Consider the following 18,712-nt stretch of genomic DNA (forward strand, 5'->3'; position numbering starts at 1 on the left):
GTAGTCCATGTACATAAACTCAGGTTCTAAAATAAAAGGCAAATTCATGCTCTGGAAGAATAATTACAAAATGCAAAATGAGAACGTGAAGTCAAAGAATCCCACATTATCTCTCCATCCTGAGATAACAGACGGGCAGAGTGTGCATGTTGTACATGTTGTAAAATTACAGTATTGTTTTGTTTTGTACTTTCTTCACTCAAAAATACTGTGTACATAACTCCTAGCAGTACGTGCTCATCTACAAGTCCATTGTAAATGTCCACTGAGCATTCCATTTCACTGAAGAACCATAAATTACTAAGCATTCAGGTTACTTTCGTGATTTCGAGCAGCTAATTTAAATTCTTTCTCTTTTTCAAAGACTGTTGACGTTCTAGAAAATAACCACACCTGAGTCCCTTTTGCAAGACTGTGCATCACATTCTCCCCGTGCTGTTTGTATGTAATTTGTTCTGGATGTGGATTTGTTGTGACTCCATCTCCCACCTCATGTTTCTCTTTGTGGCAATGACCGCTTGTTTTCCATGGGAGACACTGTTCTGTAGTTAGGAAAACAAGTGTTACGTGGCAGTGCTGTTTCCTGAGTGCGTCGCTCACACTTGCTCGCTTCCCTTCCTGCCTTCCAGTGAGAGGCTGGTTTCCAAGAAAACACCACGGTAAACAGAGTTCTCAGAACACCTACTGATTGACAATGTGGTGTATTTTTATTTGAAATGACTATTCATTTGCTGCTTTGAAATGTGTAACCTTGACCTTTCTATTTGGGAATATTTCAACATTCTTAAATGACAGGCAGTACAAAAGAGCGACTTTGTCCTGGATGTTACTTCTAAATAGTTTGTAGGTAATACAGTGTAAATAATAAATAGCTATGCACATATACCATAAATGTATAAGGACATGTGTCTATATCATATATATATACCATATGTATATACATATACACACATACATATATAGGATGGAAGAAATTGTCAAAGGGAATCATAAAGCCTCTATCAGTGAATTTTGATTTTAGATGTTGAAGTCAAGTCTTGGATCTTGGTCAACTTTCTGGTCAGTGCATTACAACAGTGGTCATTAGGGTCCTATTTAGCTTAGTGCAAAGACGGAGACGTTTGTCCTAGTGGGGTGGGTGCACCTCAGAGCAGGAGCTGGATAGGGAACAGGGAGGGAAGGGGGTATGGAGATACCTGCCACTGTCTTGAACTGCTCAAAACTGGCTGGGTCACAGCAGGTAGGAAGGCTACACCAACTGGGTTCAAGTGTCTAAGCTGCTGAGAATGACTTTAACCAGGCAACCCGAAAAGCTAGCAGTTCTGCTGGCATCTCAGGTTGTTTTTCTACCACAAGGCTGTTGGTTTTCTTATGCTGATCCCCAGTGCCTCACTACACCAAAGACTTCAAACCTATACTATGGAACATTTAAAGTTCAGGTCAGATGGGTAGTGAGGAACAGTTTGAGAGAGACTAAACCATGTAATTGAGTGCCAGATAACGACACAGAAGTTTGTCACTCATTCCACAAATGCTTGTTTGATCCTGCTTTGCGCGAGATGCTTTGGGGAACTCAGTTATGAATATGATGTGGTTTTCCAGCCTAAAAGGAGCAAATGTGTAGTTCAGCTTCTGAATGTGGTGTCTGCACATGAAAGAAGCTTCTCACAGCTATGGAGTTCAGTGGGCGGGGAAGGGAAGGTGGATTTGGGGTTAAGGACAGTCAGAGTGGGGCTTACTCCAGGTCAAGGGCAGAGACTGGTAGTGTGTGGTATCTGGGTACCATGGGCGACCCAGCAGATGTTGACATGTGTGACCGGTATTGATGAGGGGCTGCTGGCAGCCTGCCCTCATGTCCAAAGGGAGTTAGATGATGCTTTATTCAGATCGAGACTATCTTAGAACGGGGCAGGGTTGGCTTAACTCTAGACCAGTGCTACTCAAAGCATGTGGACTGATCTTTGCCAACAGGTGCCTGACAGCACTGAGAGTGAGTGTCAGGGATTTCTACAGCAACTTGGCATTGCCTCCACTGCCAGCTCTATAGATTTGTTTGAACAGGAGAGAGGTTTGCTTGGGTTTTATGAAACCCACATGTGCAAAAATGTGCATATGTGATGCAAGCTGTGAATGAATTGATCTTGTAGCTTTTCTTAATGAAAAGAAGTGAGATAGTACAAATAAAATACAGCCTTGTCCTTCATGGCAGTAGTTTAAGAAGCCCTACTCTAGACCAGCAAGAATCTCATAGACTTGAGGCTCTGGACCCAAAAGTTGAGAGAGTTTAAGAGAAGGTAAAACTGGTCATTGCATTCCACATCCACTTCAGGCCCTGGCCAACATGCAGCCTTCCCTCAGCTCCAGTCGCCTGCCATCAGCATGATATATTCTTTATTCATTAAAATTATTTTCTATACATTTTATACATAATCCTTGTGCACATTTCCTATACATATTACACATACTTCATAAACTTTGTCATTTTAAGTAATATTTTTTGTAGTGTTTATGTGGTTTCCTAGTTTATTCATGACCATTGCTACTGTTTCTTATTATAAATAGTGCCTTTGGGGCTGGGGATTTAGCTCAGCAGCATAAGCACCTGCCTTGCAAACAAGTGGTCGTTGAGTTCGATCCCTGATACTGATAAAAATGAAAAAGACAAAAAAAAATAGTGCCTTTGTGAATATTTCTTTACAAATTAGGGTTCATGTTCTCTTTTGTTTTGTGTTCCTAAAGTCTGGCCCCAAAGAGGAAATACTGTGTCAAAGGGTCAGTTTTACTGCTTTCTGGAAAGTTTGAACTATTTTATATTGTAGGGATAACTGTATGGGTTTTCCATGTGGCTTTAGGTTCTACCATTTTAATAATTTTTGCTGGTTTAGTGGGCCTGTACTTACGCCTTGAGATTATTTTAATGTTCGTACTTTAGGAGATTGTACAGATGTGGTGATTTGACTTTAAGGAAACCAAATGGTCTTAAAAAACTTTTCCAAGTTGGAATATTGACATCCTGTAATTGCATCAGTTTCTTACATTAGGTTGACTGTAATCTTTTGTTTATTTTACATCTTTTCTCTTTCTGTTGTTGCTTTTCTGTTTCATCACAATTTCTGTTACAAAACTCATTTGCATTTACATTTCTATGCTCAGTTATCTCATCTCTGATGATACTCTTTATTTTCTTGGCCAGAGTTTATTTTCCACTTTGTAAGTGGGTTAGATGTGAAGGTGTTGTTCTAGTCTTACCTTATGGTGGAATTGGTGCTGGGGATTGGATTCCTGGCCTTGTATACCCATTATCACTGAGGTATGCCTCAGCTCCTTTTTCTAGTTTTTTAATTGCTTGTGTATTGGACCATATCACAGAATTTAAGATGTCAGTCCAATTTAATTTTCTTCTATATTGATGTACAACTGCCTCAGTAACATTTCTTTTCTGTCATTTTTTTGTGCTGGGAATTAAATTCAGAGCCTGATGTGTGCTAAACATGTGCTCTGCTACTGAGTTACACCCTGAGCCCTTCAGTAACTGGGTCCAAACCAGAGCCTCATACATGCCAGGCAGGAGCTCTGTCATGAATTAAAACTAGCTTTTGTTAGAGAATTCTTTTCTCTGTTTTTGCTTCTTATGGTTTGAGATATATTAATTAATTATCATATAATGAACATATTTCTGGAATCTCCATTCTTATGCAACCATTTGTTTTGAAAATTAACTATTTTGTGGATTTCATTTGTAAACTGTTCTGATTTAACAGAGCATCTCTACTACTGTTACTTTAAACAAATACTGTTTTATATTATATTTTCTTATTCTTCCATTTCTGTTTTGCTGTCAGTTGGTGTAGTTCTATAACCTGCCCGACTTCTTGGGTGCATTTTTGATTGTATGGAGGTGAATGCTGAACTGCTCTTTCTTGGTAGGTGGGTGGGGGGATAATCTAAATGGGAAAGTGGCTGAGAAGACCAAGTTGAGGGTTTGACACTCTAAGGATCTGAGCCTGGGTTGCCCACCATCCTCTGTGCTTTGTTCATGAGGGGTTTGGGAGAGATTTACCAGTTCGTCTTGTCCTAATGAAAGAAGCTATTCAGAGTATGTGCCATGGAGTGCTGATATTCAATCTGAAAGAATGGGTATTACAGGACTCATATTTAAATATTGGTAAGGCAAGAGGGAAGAAAGCCTACAACACTGGGCTGAGGTTTGTTTCATATGGAGCAGCACTGGAAGGGTCTCTGTCTCAGTGTTTCCTGAAGTTTTAGGCCTCCTGTCAGGCCCTTGGGCATGCCTGCATAGCCTGGCCTGCTTCAGGAAGAGGCCCATGGGCCTTTATAATAGAACCCTCCTGCTGTGGCCATTCCTCTCTGGGTGTTAAGGAATTTTCCTATTTGATTATGCACTTTGTGACTTTATCGGGCAGCTGCCGGAACTACGAATGAATACTGCTATATTAAATCTCTGTCAAATTCCCTAACAAGTCAACAAACCTTGACAATGCAATTCTCAAAGACTTTATGATTATCTCACATACTACTTTATGAACTCTTGCACTGTAAAGCAAGTGTCTGCTTTTCTTCAGAAGATATTATGCTTGAGCATTTTTTTCCTTTTACTTGCTGATTTCTTGGTTCTTCCAGTAGTTGTCTGAATTTGTATTTGTTTTCTCTGGCCTGTGTGGCTGTCAGAATCACTTAGTCTTCATTTTTGCTAATGTTTTCCAATTTAAAAATGCTTAGGGTAATAGGATAATTGTAACTAGCCATAAAAATTAATAATCAATGTTTATGTATGGCTTTAAGAACAGACAACACTTGAATATGTTTCATCTTCTTTACACTTCATCTCTTTGGATTCTCCTGTGAGATGGAATTGTTGCTACAGCTATTTTTCTAGAGGAAATAACTGGGGCCCAGATGAACTGCCTTATCTTATTATTATGTTTCTGGATGCTATTTTATCGTTGAGTTTTGAGAATTGCGTTTGCAAGTGTTTGTTGCTAACATAAAATTGCAACTTATTTTTGTCTGTTAATCTGTACCCTGTGATCTTGCTAAATGTACTAGTTTGTAGATTTTGTAGGATTTTTCCATATAAACTATATAGTCATCAACACGTTCCTTCCTTCCTCCTTCCTCTCTCCATTTTCATTTTTTTCTCATAATAATATACATGATATAGTAAGGGGAACATATTTGAGCTAGTGCTATTATAATATTATGTGGCAGGACTCCTTTGTATCCTGGCTTATGAATCATAGATACATTGTTAGAAATTTTCACTTTTAAATTACTCATGAGTTATTGGAACTTAAAAGATTATTTTTTGCATATTTGGAGTATCACTGTTGGTTTTGATACTGTAATTTGTACTTCACTGAAGGAGCTGTGATAGGCGTTGGTTGGCAATTTTACAAAGTGTTTCTGAAGTCTATTTCTCATTATTTGGAGGGGTGAGATTTGATAAAACCCACTTCCCTAGAGGAAAGGTGGCTACTGTTATAGTCTATAGAGCAGCAGATTATGCAAAGCAAGAGAAAAAGGAAGATGGGAACACCGAGTATGTAAAGTGTGAGCAATATCTTTGACTCTTTATTTTAGTGTTATCTCTATAATGAGATAATGTCATGTGCTTTGAAATACAGTGTAGGAAGAGAAAAAGAGAAGTAGATAAAATCTAACTCTGATACTTCCAAGCTAGCGAACTTGGCTTTTCAAAACTGTAAAATAAAAATACTAATAAGCAGCTTGCAGACATTCCTATTAGAAATGATATACTGTGAGAAGCACCTGATATATATCTGGCATGCAGTAGTATGGAGCTATGATTATCAGAGGAACACACCCTTTATTATTTACTCTTTTAAGTTACGTACTTATTAAATTGTCATATTTTACTCATGTGTCACCAAATGTTGGAACTAATATCTTTGAAGAAACCTACAAGGATCGAAAACTTAATGTTCCTGAAGATTTGCATGGTGAGTGAGGAAGAAATGATCAAATCTGACAGTAATTATAGTGCTGGATCCTTTGCCAACTTTTTCCGTCTCTTAACTTCCTTTATCCCTTTCTAAAAGTCAAGCAAGCCTGTTTATTTTGCAGGGACTCTGAGATTCCATCTGCCTGTGAATGTAGCCTGTATCTGGTAAACGGAGGGCTCAGTTCCCTGGAAGCTCCTGCAGCTGAGAGTTGTGGGGGGAACTGTCACTGTAGGCGACTCTTGAGGCCATGAAGGGGTCATCACTGATGCATACACGAGTAATGGCGGGCTTTAGCTAGGCTTTGTCTTCATGGTCTACCTTTTTTTTCCATTTGCTTTCCTAAAATTAGACTACGTGCTTGGCCTGGTGTCCTTGGTTAATGTTTTATCCTGTCTCTTTCTTCTAGAACTCTGAAGGTGGACTCTATGTATGCATGAATACGTTTTTGGCCTTTGGAAGGGAACATGTTGAAAGACATTTTCGAAAAACTGGACAGAGTGTATACATGCACCTGAAAAGACACGTGCGAGAGGTGAGACACACGCCGGTGGCGAACTGACCTGGCTTCTTTCCCTTAAACATTGTTTTAGTTTGCTTGACCATGGAGGTTTGACTGTGTCCAGATAACTTCTCATTCTCTTTGATATTGGAAAACAAAAATAGCACCGTGTGTCGAAAGCCATACATTCTCCCCTAACCTTATCTTAACCATTTTTATTTTTTCTCTGGACTCTTATTGGAGTTGTTAAAAGTATATGGGTTGACTGATGGGAAAAAAGATAATATAAGTTTAAAAACACAGTAAAAGTATAGAAAATAATGCTGGATATGCTCATGGTTCCAAAAGTCAGCAGCAAAAAACCCCATTGATTGTTTTTGTTATATGTTAGTTTACTTATCATTTTTAATGAGAGAATAGAATGTTTTGAAAATTTAGTTCCCTTTGGTTCCCTTCCTGTCAAAGTAACCACTGCTGTGAATTGTTGCTTTCCATCCCCATGCGTGTCATTGTATTTGATTTATGCTGTGTGCTCGTGAGCAAATTGGACTGTGTGTTTTAACATGCAGGTAGACACAGTCATCCTCTTGCTTACAGTTCTGTGTAGAGCTTCCCCACACAGCGCTGTGTTTCGACTCTACATGCTGGGATGCATCCGAGTGTACTTAACTAATTTGAATACTTATTTGGTATTCTAGCCTATGAGTACTTTGTAATTTATTCTACTCTTCTATTGATGAGTAGAATTTTTTTCCCTTACTGAAAATAATGCAGAAACTAATATCGATATACATGTCTCTGGGATACATGTGCAAATTTCTTTAGGAAATATGTCTGGAAGTGGTACCGCTCGTTTGTAGGTGTGTTTATCTTCATTTTTATTAGATGAAACTCAGTTTCTCTCCAGAGTACTTGTAGCAATTTATAGAATAAATAACTGCCATGATGTGAATTCCTGTTTCCCCTCGGTGTCACTAACCCTTGGCCATACCCTTGACTTTTGTTATAAAGTGACATAGAAAAACTTAATATTTCTTTCTGTGAAGACTAAACATTTTTTCATATATTTATTGTCCATTTTGGTTTTCTTTTCTCTAGACTTGCTATTTTTATTTTTGGCCTCTTTGTGACTTTTTCTTTATATATTTGATACATTCTTTTTATATTCTGGTCACCAAATATTTGTCTATCATGTACAGAATTTTCTTATAGTCTGTGACTAGTCTTTTTACTTTTCTATGAAAAATTTTTATAGAAATGAAGTTTTAAATTCTATTATTGTTAGGTTAGTAAACTTTTATAACTTACACTATTTATATCTTGTCTAAAAGATTATTTCTCAAATCAAGATCATAAAATATTTTTTAGCAACTTGTTTTAAAAAAGTGTTTATATTTCAACATTTTAAGTTTTTAATCCATCTATAATTTATTTTTGTATTTGAAGGATAGGAAACTTATTTTTTTCATATGATAACTAACAGCTTTCACAATGATTTGTAGCACCATTTAATATTTTTCCTTGGTATTCACACTCGGGTTTGTTTGGGAATCTTACTTGTGTTCTATTGCTGTTACTTGTTTCTGTCTGTGGAGGAAGCCTGTGGCCAACCTTAACATCTAGCGCAATAGTGCAAATACTCTTTGTTCATTTTTTTCCCCTTTAGGACCTTCTTGGGTATTGTTAGAAATTTGTTTTTTTTAATGGATTTTGGAATCAGTTCATCTAGTTGAAAAATATACTCTTGAGATTTTGTTTGCAGTCACATCGAATTTATAGATTAATGTATAATGTATACCATCGTGGAAGTTCCTTAAGGGCATGCACTTTTGTCTGCTGTATTCACTCCTGTATTCTTAAGCATCTAGCAATGCCTAGCTTATAGTAGGTGCTTCACAAATATTTATTGAATGGCTATTTAACCTGGAATAGTTCTTTATTTACTGAAGTCTCTTTTTTGAAGTGCAGTAATACTATGAAATTTTCTGTAAAGGAATTTATATTTTGCTAGATTTTTAAGGCTTTAAGATTTTGCTATACTTTTTGCTACTCATGTTACTGTTTTATTGTTTACATGTTTAATTATTCATTGATGTTAGTTGGGGATATTATTAATTTTCAAATGTCTATTTTGTATAGTCCTAAATACTTGTAGATTATTCTGAACCTTCTAGTCAATTCTGACTTGAATTTTATTTAATCTCTCCCTTTAGTTTACCTACATGTACTCTGTTTTAAGTGAAAAAAGCCTGAAGTCATATAAACCATAAATGCAAAGGTTAGCTTTAGAATAGTTTAATTTTGGTCTGATGTTATAAGATTTATATTCAGTAGTCCTCTTGGGTGCTGCATAGAAATTCTTAGGGAATTCACTTTGGCCCATATATCTTCTTGTAAAGTGATAAAATTTTAGGCAACTCAAGCAAGAAACATGAAACTGAAGCTCAGAGCCTTAATAACTTGCTCAGGGTTGCAAATCCAGTGGCAACATTGTGGAATGCTGATAATCTCAAATGGCCAGCTCTGTCTCTGAGATCTGGAGTGAAACATTTCACTCTTTGCCTGCAGTCCCCGCTCATTTTTGCTCTTTAACTCTGTCAAGGATAACCATTACTGTACATGCTTAGGTCTTTGTAGCCTGTGGCTGATTTACCGTGGATCTGATGATCCATAATTCTAAACATTCTGCCATCATCAATTCCTGTAATGGACCTTTGTCTTCTTGTTCTTCAGAATGCCAGCCATTTGATCCATTAGTGGGATCTATTTCCATGCATAGATTGCCTGGAAACCCCATAGCACCATGGCATCTGGAACCACGTTAGTTTGTTTTGCATTACTGTAGTGAAATACCTCAGGAAGGCTCATTTGGTCATGAAAAGAGATTTGTTTATCTCAACCATTGGAAGATGGAATTCCAAAAAGGCTCTGGTAAGAACCCCATGAAAAATAGCTGATGGCAGAATATGTGTGGAGAAAGGAATCACATGCAACAGGAAGCCAGTGAGACTGGAGTCACTTACTTCCTTCTGAGGGCACCCTCTTGGCCTAGGAAGCTCCTATGCAACCTCCTGTCACCTTCCTGTACCACGCTGAGGATCACGCCTCCATCACATGAACCTTCAGGAGAGGGTGATAAACAGCATCCAGTTGATAATCGGTACTTTGCCAGATTTCTGGCTTTCCACTTCTGTTGGGTCCTCTCACTGCCTGTGTCTTTCTCAACTCTCCTGAGAGACCACTCTGAACTTGGGATGTTTTCCTCAAGCCTTTATCAGTATTTGTCATTCTCAGAAAACTATTTTTTTTTTAATTTAAGGAGAAAAGAAAAAAAAAGTGAAAGGGTACAAGTTATACAGATTTACAGAAGAAAAAAATGAACAGTAGGAAATCACTAGTTAATGGATTACATATTGCCATCTTAGAAATAATTGTTCAAGTCACAAAATTAAAGCTTGTAGAGTGGACATTCCAACAATGATACTGCAAACAGTTCTGTTCAATGATCCAATAAAACTCTGTGATATCATTTTCTATCTTATACACTTAAATATACATGCAGTTATATAGTTTAGAGCACTTTCTTTTCCTCTCTTTTGTACAATGACTATTACACATTTTGGGTTTCATTGCTCCCACGGTTCTTATTGCTTTTTTGGAAGAGAGTAAAACCAAATGAGACATAACAGAACAGAATCGGTCTAGTCAAAAGGGTGGACATAATAGATAATATAAAAACATATTACAAGGTGATCAACAATGGTTACCATAATGCCTCCCGCTATCTCTAATAGAATTGCCTATATCATTAGTTATAATACAATTGAACAAAATAGTAAAGAACAAAACCGACAAAACCAAAACATTGGAGACATTGTAGGTCTTCAAAAGTAGATAAAAGTCAACGAGAATGGGCGTTATAATGAATCTCATTATCTTCTCAGCTGATGCCTAAACTTTCGAACCTGATACTATCCATCAAAACAGAATAGGGGAACATCAGTCAAAAACAAGATGGTGAGAGTAATACAGGGCTTCAAATAGAGATAATAGTTACTATATTATATCCTGCTATTTTTTTCCCTTTAATTAAACGGATAAAAATAAAAAAGTAAATAATGGAGTGGAGATTGAGAAAAAAGAGGGCATAACAGCAAAACAGCGCAGATCAAAGCATAACCATTGAAGCAGAATAGTGTTTCACCACCAGATAATTTCGACCTAAAAGTAGTTACCATATTGACTCTTTCCTTGAAGTCCTTGAGTACAACTTCGTATACTGTAGCATTAAGTATATCAAAACAATGTAAAACCATTTAAGAGAATGACAGCATTACAGAGTATTTAGAATCGACTAACAGAAAATGAACAATGGTTTTTGTATAATCTCCTTGTCTTTAAAAGGTTTTTGCTTATACTATCGTACATAATAAAATCCAATAAGATACAACCTGTTTAGACCATTGGAGACAGAAGAACAAAAGCTAGATGAGACTTCAAAACAAGACGATACTAAATCAGTATTACCTATTAAGATGTCATTTTCTCTAAAATAGCTGTTCCTATCATCCAATCTTCTCTGTCTCATTTCTGTTGAGCTCTTTTTCTGTCAGTAGCTGTCAGTTTGTCTTCTTCATTTTGTTCTCTGCTCCATTCGTTGTGGCCTCCCCGCCACTATTTCTGGGTTTTTTGTATTTTTCTTTTTTTAGAATATCCTGCAATACTTTCTGTAGGGTTGAATTGGTGGTTGCAAATTCCCCCAGTTCCTCTTTATCCTGAAAGCACCTTGTTTTTCCATCAATTTCCAGGGACAGTTGTGCAGGATATCTCAATCTTGGCTGGAGATTATTATCTTTCAAAGCTTGAATTATTTCCCCCCATGCTCTTCGTGATTTGATGGTTTGTGTAGAGAAATCTGCTGTAATTCTGATGGGTGTTCCCTTGTAAGTGGTCTGTTTCTTGTCTCTTACAGCTTTTAATATTCTGTTCTTGTATTGAATTTCTGGAATTTTTATTATTATATGCCTGGGTGTTTCTCTGTTAAGGTTGTAGGTAGCTGGGGTCCTGTATACCTCGTACATCTGAGTATCTTTACCTTTTGCTAAATTAGGAAAATTCTCCTGGATTATTTCTGTGAGTAGCTTTTGTAGTTCACTTGTTTGTGTCCCTACTTCTTCTTTTATGTTCTTAATCCTTAAGTTATGGATCCTCTTATCATCTTCTTGTCTTTGTATTATTGCTGTTTGTTTCTTTGTTATTTTTAAGAAGTTTTTCATTTCATTCTCCCATATTACAAGTCTGCCCTCCAGCTCAGATAGTCTGTCCTTAGTTTCTTTCAAGCTGTTATGCCAGTCTTGGATAGACTTCTTAATTTCTTGATAGTCCCTTTGAACCTGCTTCATGTACTCTATGCTTTCTCTGTTTTCTCCACCAAACAATTCTCCCCTCTTTTTCTATTCTTCCATTCCACCATCTGTTTTTTCCTGGGTGGTGCTTAGCATTTCTCTAACTATTCTGCATACTTCTAGCTTCAGGTCGTTGATAACTTCATTCCTGAATTGGTCTATGAGGCTCTCTATATGGCGCTTAATGTCTATTGGTGCGGTGTCCGCTATTGCCTGTTTCTCAGAATTGGGGGCCGAGGAGCCTTTCTTGTTGCTTCCCTTCCCCATATTCTCTGTTCCTTATAAAATGCAAGCTTACATAGGAGGCCCAGCTTCCCTGCCTGTCAGCCACAGCCTGATCAAATTGCGCTGGCTAGGTGTTCCCGCCCACCGCTGCACACCAGGGAGTTACGGACTAGGCAGCCTACGCGGGAGTCACCCCTCCGGGCCACCGTCAGGCTCTGGGATCTGGGTTAGGCCAGCCTACCAAGTCCGCCCGCAGCGTCACGCAGGCCAGGCACTTTTCACCAATCCCGTTCGAGAGGGGAATGTGTGGCTGGAGTCGCCACCGCGCCCTGCTCCCGCAGGACTGCCCGTGCCCAGAAAGTCCTCCGCTGGAGTCAAACTGTGGTAGAGTGTCAGTTTCTCACTCACCTTGCCACCAGTCAGCGTACGCCTCCTTGTCCTGTCCGTCCTGTTTTCGACCCGTTCGCAGACTCCCGTTCCCAGAGCTTCTGCACGTCTCTCTCCTTGCCGAGCTGCTGTGGAGGCAGCCAGCCACCGAGCGACGGGAAATCCAAACCACGGTTTCCAATGGCGCGGGGTCAGCCTCCACACTGAGTCTTTTCTGTTCTTATTTTAGTGCCAGGACTGCATTCCAAGTTGGTTTCTCTCAGCCCAGTTCATTCCTGAGTCACCAGAGCATATCTCTACCGGCTCATGTCTCTTTAGTCCGCATCATTCCTGATTTCTGAGCCGAGCCTTTCAGAGAGCCTCCGGTAGTTGCTGTTATGTATCCGCCATGTTCTCCCAGAAGTCCAGAAAACTATTTTGACTTGTACATGACAGAGAAAACTGGGACCTGGGGCAGGCACTCATGTAACTTCCCTCTTGCATCCTGGAAGCGTGCTCTGCGTCTGTTTCTATGTTTGTTTCACTCGCATCTCAGCAGAGAGCTGTGACGTATCTGTTCTCATGGTACTGATTCCTCCTAACTCACAATCTTGCTCTTTTGTTAATTGTACTACGTGTTACAGCTCCAGCTTTTGTTTCTCCTGGCTTGTTGTTTCCTACCTTAGAATCCTCAACAAAACTATCCCTCTATCTACATTCATGTAAGGTCATAATACCCGCTGATTGAAGCCTTTTTAAAACCTTTTCTCTTTTCAGAGTCACTCTTGCATCTTCCATTAGGACTCAGCATTGACGTCTGATTGATTTTATTAATCCACAAAATTGCCAAGAGAGTATACGAGCTCTTCCTTGCTAGATGGACATGTTTATCTTGGATGTTACCTAACCTTTTGAGTATTTGAACACTTGAGCTTATTTTCCATTGGAACTGTTCCTCTCCTACTTTCTTGGCATCATCCTTTCTCAGCTTTCCTCCTTCTTTCTGACTGCTCTTTGCATTTTAAAAAAGGAGCATGCCTTCCTTTGTTTATTCCTTAGCTTTTCCTAAGATGCCACTTGACCGGCCTGTCCTCTTTCTTTAAAAGATGCTCATCTTCACATCAGCGTCATCCACGTCTTTCTTTAACTAGTTTATTCATTTGGAAGCTGCAGCAGTAGTCTGATATTGAATAGTCAGACAAGAACAGTAGGAATGAAAAGAGCTCTAGAATTATTTGGGAAGCCTAGCTAACAAGACTTAGTTCTGTGTCAACACGACACAGAAGAAAGGTAGAACCCAAAGGATGTCTATGTCTCTGGAGTTCCAGAGGAAAAACCATTTTGAGAAAGTGGGGAGAGTGCAGTGGGACACACTGAACTTGAAGGTACCTGTGAGATGAAGAAAAAAAAAATCCAGGTCAGAGTTGAGTGGTCAGATCTTTGGCTCTGGAGAGGAATTAACCTGGAAGTCATGGCTTAAATGCTTAAAGGTTAACCTATATTAGAAGCTATAAAAACGTACTTTGAGTAACACAGAGGATTAGTTGGCTTTTGTTTTCAGATAATCAAATGTGGGAAAGGAGACAGGACTCCTAAGACAAAGAAGTAGCAAACACACAGCAAAGCCTTGAGGCTTGTGGCTGCATGGAGATGCTGAGGTTGGAGCCACGCATGCTGTGGTGTTTGGAAGCTCGTTCTTTCTAATAACTGAAAAAATACAGTGTGGAAATGGTCTTGGCCACTTGAAATTATTGTAATTATTCTAATCCTGTCTGAGTGTAAAATTACTTTTGTGAACATCAGGTAAATGGCCCCTTTTGTCAGTCACTTGCTGGGCATTTATTGCTGGGGAGACTTTTACACTAGGCAGAGCTGCATCAAGGTTAGGATGGTAAACATGGCCGTCTAATGTGCTCCAGAAATGTTTAGGGAGGTTTAGTATAATCAAGTGTTAGTTACTATATAGTAATGTTTATTAAATCCTTTAACTTTAGTTGTTGATTTTGCACATGATCAAGCTGGGAAGTCCCCTGGGGAACAGGGGGACAGGACTTTTATCTCCTGGAACCACAGTCATTTTACCCCCTCTCTTAACTCGTGTGGACTCCAGCCCCGACTGGGAGCCCATGCTGATTAAAGTCTAAGCATCTACTTTGCCTGGCTTTTGATTCCCACTTCCCTTTCTGAAAGTGTTTTCTATAGAGTATCAGGTGCTCCAGCCGTGTTGACTCCGCTGACATTTCTGTTTATCCTGCAGTCTCCAGTCCAGCTTGAACATTTTTTGTTGTCTTGTGATCAAAAATGGGAACTTTTCATACAACTTTTAATAAAAATTGAGTGATTTTTCCTTTTCAAACTTTATTTCATAGGCAGCATTTTAATGATCTCTTTTTTTTTTTTTTTTCAGAAAGTAAGAGGGGCATCTGGTGGAGCTTTACCAAAAAGGAGGAATTCCAAGATTTTTTTAGGTAATGTAAATAGCTATCAATTGTGTCCTCAGTTTGTGTGTGTGTGTATGTGTGTGTGTGCACGCATGTGTGCACATCTATGTGTGTGCATGCACACCTGTGTGTGTTTGTATACATGTATTTACTCGTCTGATTTGAAGTAACACTAGGTTTTTTTTAATTGCCCTACAATTTAAGGATGAGAGGCTCAATTTTTATTTTTAAATTTTTGTTTTATTTTTTTTTTTGAGACAGGGTCTCATTATGTAGTTCAGGCTGGTCCTGAACTCGTTGTGGAGCCCAGGCAGGCCTTGAACTCACAGCAGTCCTCCTGCTTCAACCTCCTGAGTGCTGGGTTACAGGTGTGCATCACTGTATCTCAATTTTAATTGAGCCTCTCTGACTCTACTTTGCATTTACTTGGTAGTGAAGGGTGGTTTTAGTATGTTTAGTTGGGACTAATGCTTTAAAGCAATTATAGTGAATAGAAAGTAATTGCAATCCTGTTTTTGATCCTTTTTTTCATTTATTTTAAAGAAGAGTCACTTTTTCTTTTCTTTTTTTTTTTTTTTTAGTTAGCCAAACTTAGGACATTATTATGATTTCACCAGTTTTTCCACAAATATCTAGTTTCAGGATCCAGGCAAGGTTCCCACACTGCATTCAGTTGTCACGGTCCCCTCATCCTGTCCAGTGTGTAGTTCCCTGGGGTTCTTTTGTCCTCGGCAGTTGTGACTCTTTGATGAGTGCTGCTCAGGTATTTTTCAGAATGCTCCTCATTTTGGGTTGGTCTGATGTTTTCTCATGAATTTCTGAAGTTAGAAGTTTCTAGTCAGACTCCTACAGAGGTCATGTGTCCCTCTCAGTGCACGATATCAGGAGGTACCTGATATTGCTATATCTTCCTGTCGGTGGTGTTGAACTGGATCACATCTTAAGGTAGTGTCTGCTGGGTTTCTCCTTGTAAAATTATAACTGCAATTAATGAACAGCCTGGGGTGCTGCTTTTATCTATTTATGTATTTATTTTTTTGGTACCTAGGATCAAACTCACGACCTCACGCTTGCCAGGTAGGCACTTATGCCGCTGAGCTAAATCCCTGGCATGCTGCTTTGAGATTCTACCAATGTCTTATTTGTTCTCAGAGATTCGCCTGTTGATTTTAGTATCCAACAGTGGATATTGCTTTTTAACAATTTGTAACTATGGTATCTGCCTAATGGCAATGTTTTAATTTTCCTCCTTCAAAAAAGTCAGTTTTACTTATGGAAGTGACAGTTGATTTCTATGTCATGTAACTATGACCATTATCACGTTAAAATTCTGACATAATTCTCCTTGTAAAAAAATTATTTGATAATTTTTACTTTATGTGCTGCCAAAGTGAGCACTGTTTCATAATTTTTTGTTTTTAACTGGGAATCGAACCTACAACCTTGTACTTGCCAGGCAGGCGCTAGGTCTCTGTCTTCCCAGTTTTATTTGATAATTTTTGACCAAATAATTTTGTATTACCATAATGCCTTGGATTATTATTTGAAAGAAATCTCAAAATAGGTTGCATAGTATGATTTTGTTTTGGTAAAAAATTATATACATGTTATATACATATAGGTATGTACCTGTATGTATGCGGGTTTATATACATATACACATACATATACATATACATATGCATATACACACATACATATGTGTGCATATCTGAATATATACATGTATGCATATATATTTGTGTATCCACACAGGTATATCTATGCACCCACATATACAGATATAGCTGGGACACTAGAAGGATCTGGAAGAATATGCTGTTGTCTATATTGTTAATAGTAGCTCTTTCCTGATAACAGGATGGAAATGATGTTAATATTTCTCTTTTTGCTTGTTTGTATTTAAGCTTTTAAAAATAACAAATATATTGTTATTGCAATGAAGAGACACATAGAATTATCTGAAAAGTGAATCCATAGAAACAAGTCATGGAGGGCTGGGGATTTAGCTCAGCAGCATAAGTGCCTGCCTGGCAAGCGTGAGGTCGTGAGTTCGATCCCCGGTACCAGAAGGCGGGGAAGGTGGAAGGTGAAACAGTCATGGAACTGAGTCTCCTTCCTGCTCTGATTCTTATTTACTCCATGCCGGACATGATTGATTGTGTTGACCTTTCCTCCTGCTTTTTGCCTCCTGGTTTTCTTCATGTAACGTGTCTACCGTTGACTGGTCTTTCCCACTTACCATGACTTTGTGACATGTCCCCAGTCAACCAAGCAGACCCAAAGCCACTCTAGAATGAGCCCCAAAGCTGGAATGGTTGAAGACATGATGATGCTTGGTCATGAGCCTCTGCTTCTCTTTCACAGTGTATACATAATGTGAATTCTTAATTAAATCACATAGGCATGGCCTTTGCAAAGTAGAAATAATTAAATATTTTGACTAATGTAGTTATTTTTCATCTTTTTTTGGTTGACGAAATTTGCTGACCTCTTAATTTTTCACCAGAGTATCTTACCGAAAAGATTTTGATTGTACCTTGATTGTACCTCACTGGTGATTATTATTATTGTTATTGTTATTTGAAGTGCTGGGAATTGAATACAAGGCCTTGTATGTGCTAGGCAAGTGCTCTACCAGTGAGCTACATTCCCAGCTCTTCTAGAGGTTATTTTGAAGGTAAAGGATTTTGTCAAGTCACAGTTTAAAAAATTAAGGGAAAGCACTGAGGTTTTGTCCTGAGTGCTCCCTGAATCCCTCTGTTACCACCCACTCTTTCAGTACGGGGCCTCCTTTTTCCTTACCAGTCACCTTTTGAGTTCACTCACATGCCATGTCTTAGTAACCCCCAGGCTTCATCTAAAACTCTCAGCCCAGCAAAAGTGCTTATTCCTAAAAAAGTTAAACTGGAAGTCCATTAACATTCTGGGGCTTCCTCCAGGCCCCATTTATACCAGTTACTTCATACCTAAATATGCTTCTTTACCCCCATGAAAACTTGGTTTTCAAGCTCCGTGTTGAAGTAAATGAAATAAACCAAACATATTCTCTAATTTTAAGATATATTTAAGATATTGCTAGCGTTAAGTGACCCAGAGACTTACTTGTCTCATGTGGAGGATGTTGGGCAGCGGTAAGTCCAGGCTGGTATCATAGCCTTGTGAGCTTCTGGGATCTAGACTCTTCCCATATCTGCTTTATTCCCCATGCTGGCCTGTGACTTCCAAACTCATGGTCATTTTTTGGTCCAAAATGACTGATGGGGCTCCAGCCATCACATCCCCTCTGGAAAGCACTAAAGAGGAAAGGGGAATCTCACACACACACACACACACACACACACACACACACACACACACACCCATTCCCCAGTAAGGTACCTTCCTTTGTCAACTTCTCATAGATCTTTGTGCAGTTTTCCCATTTCTGGTCAGAACTTGGACATATGGCCACAGTGACCAGTGGCTGAAGAATAGTCTCTGTTAACAATGAATAAAGTTGGAAGTTCCTGACAGAAGAGGAAAAGGACCATTTGGGAAGCTGTGAGTAGCCTCTGCAGTTGACATCTCCTTTTCTTAAAGGGATGGAGCTGTCTCTTCACAGAGAGTGGAGAACTCAGAATGCTCTGGCAGCTTCTCTGTGTTTCTTTGATTAGAAAGTACTATTTCACTAGTCCTGAAGTATGGTTGTTACGATTCCCTTTCTTCCCCTACCCTTCCATAAAACATCTTTCAGAATAGATGGCCATTGCTTGATGTTGGATTCTTTTTTTCCCTTTCAGTCACCTGATG

The 18,712-nt window shown here is 38.8% G+C and overlaps 1 protein-coding gene across 1 annotated transcript in view; it reads left to right on the top strand.

The window, feature by feature from the left end:
* Positions 1-18,712, top strand: part of Usp13 (ubiquitin specific peptidase 13) — a 107,793-nt gene that overhangs the window by 14,955 nt on the left and 74,126 nt on the right. The window contains exons 2-3 of the mRNA XM_063227220.1: positions 6,391-6,516; positions 14,887-14,947. Coding sequence (XP_063083290.1) covers positions 6,391-6,516; positions 14,887-14,947 — 187 coding nt within the window. The remainder of the gene's footprint in view (positions 1-6,390; positions 6,517-14,886; positions 14,948-18,712) is intronic.

This window comes from Cavia porcellus, unplaced genomic scaffold (genome assembly GCF_034190915.1).
Source record: "Cavia porcellus strain 051 isolate PalLab524CR breed Dunkin Hartley unplaced genomic scaffold, mCavPor4.1 scaffold_17, whole genome shotgun sequence".
Lineage (NCBI taxonomy): Eukaryota > Metazoa > Chordata > Mammalia > Rodentia > Caviidae > Cavia > Cavia porcellus.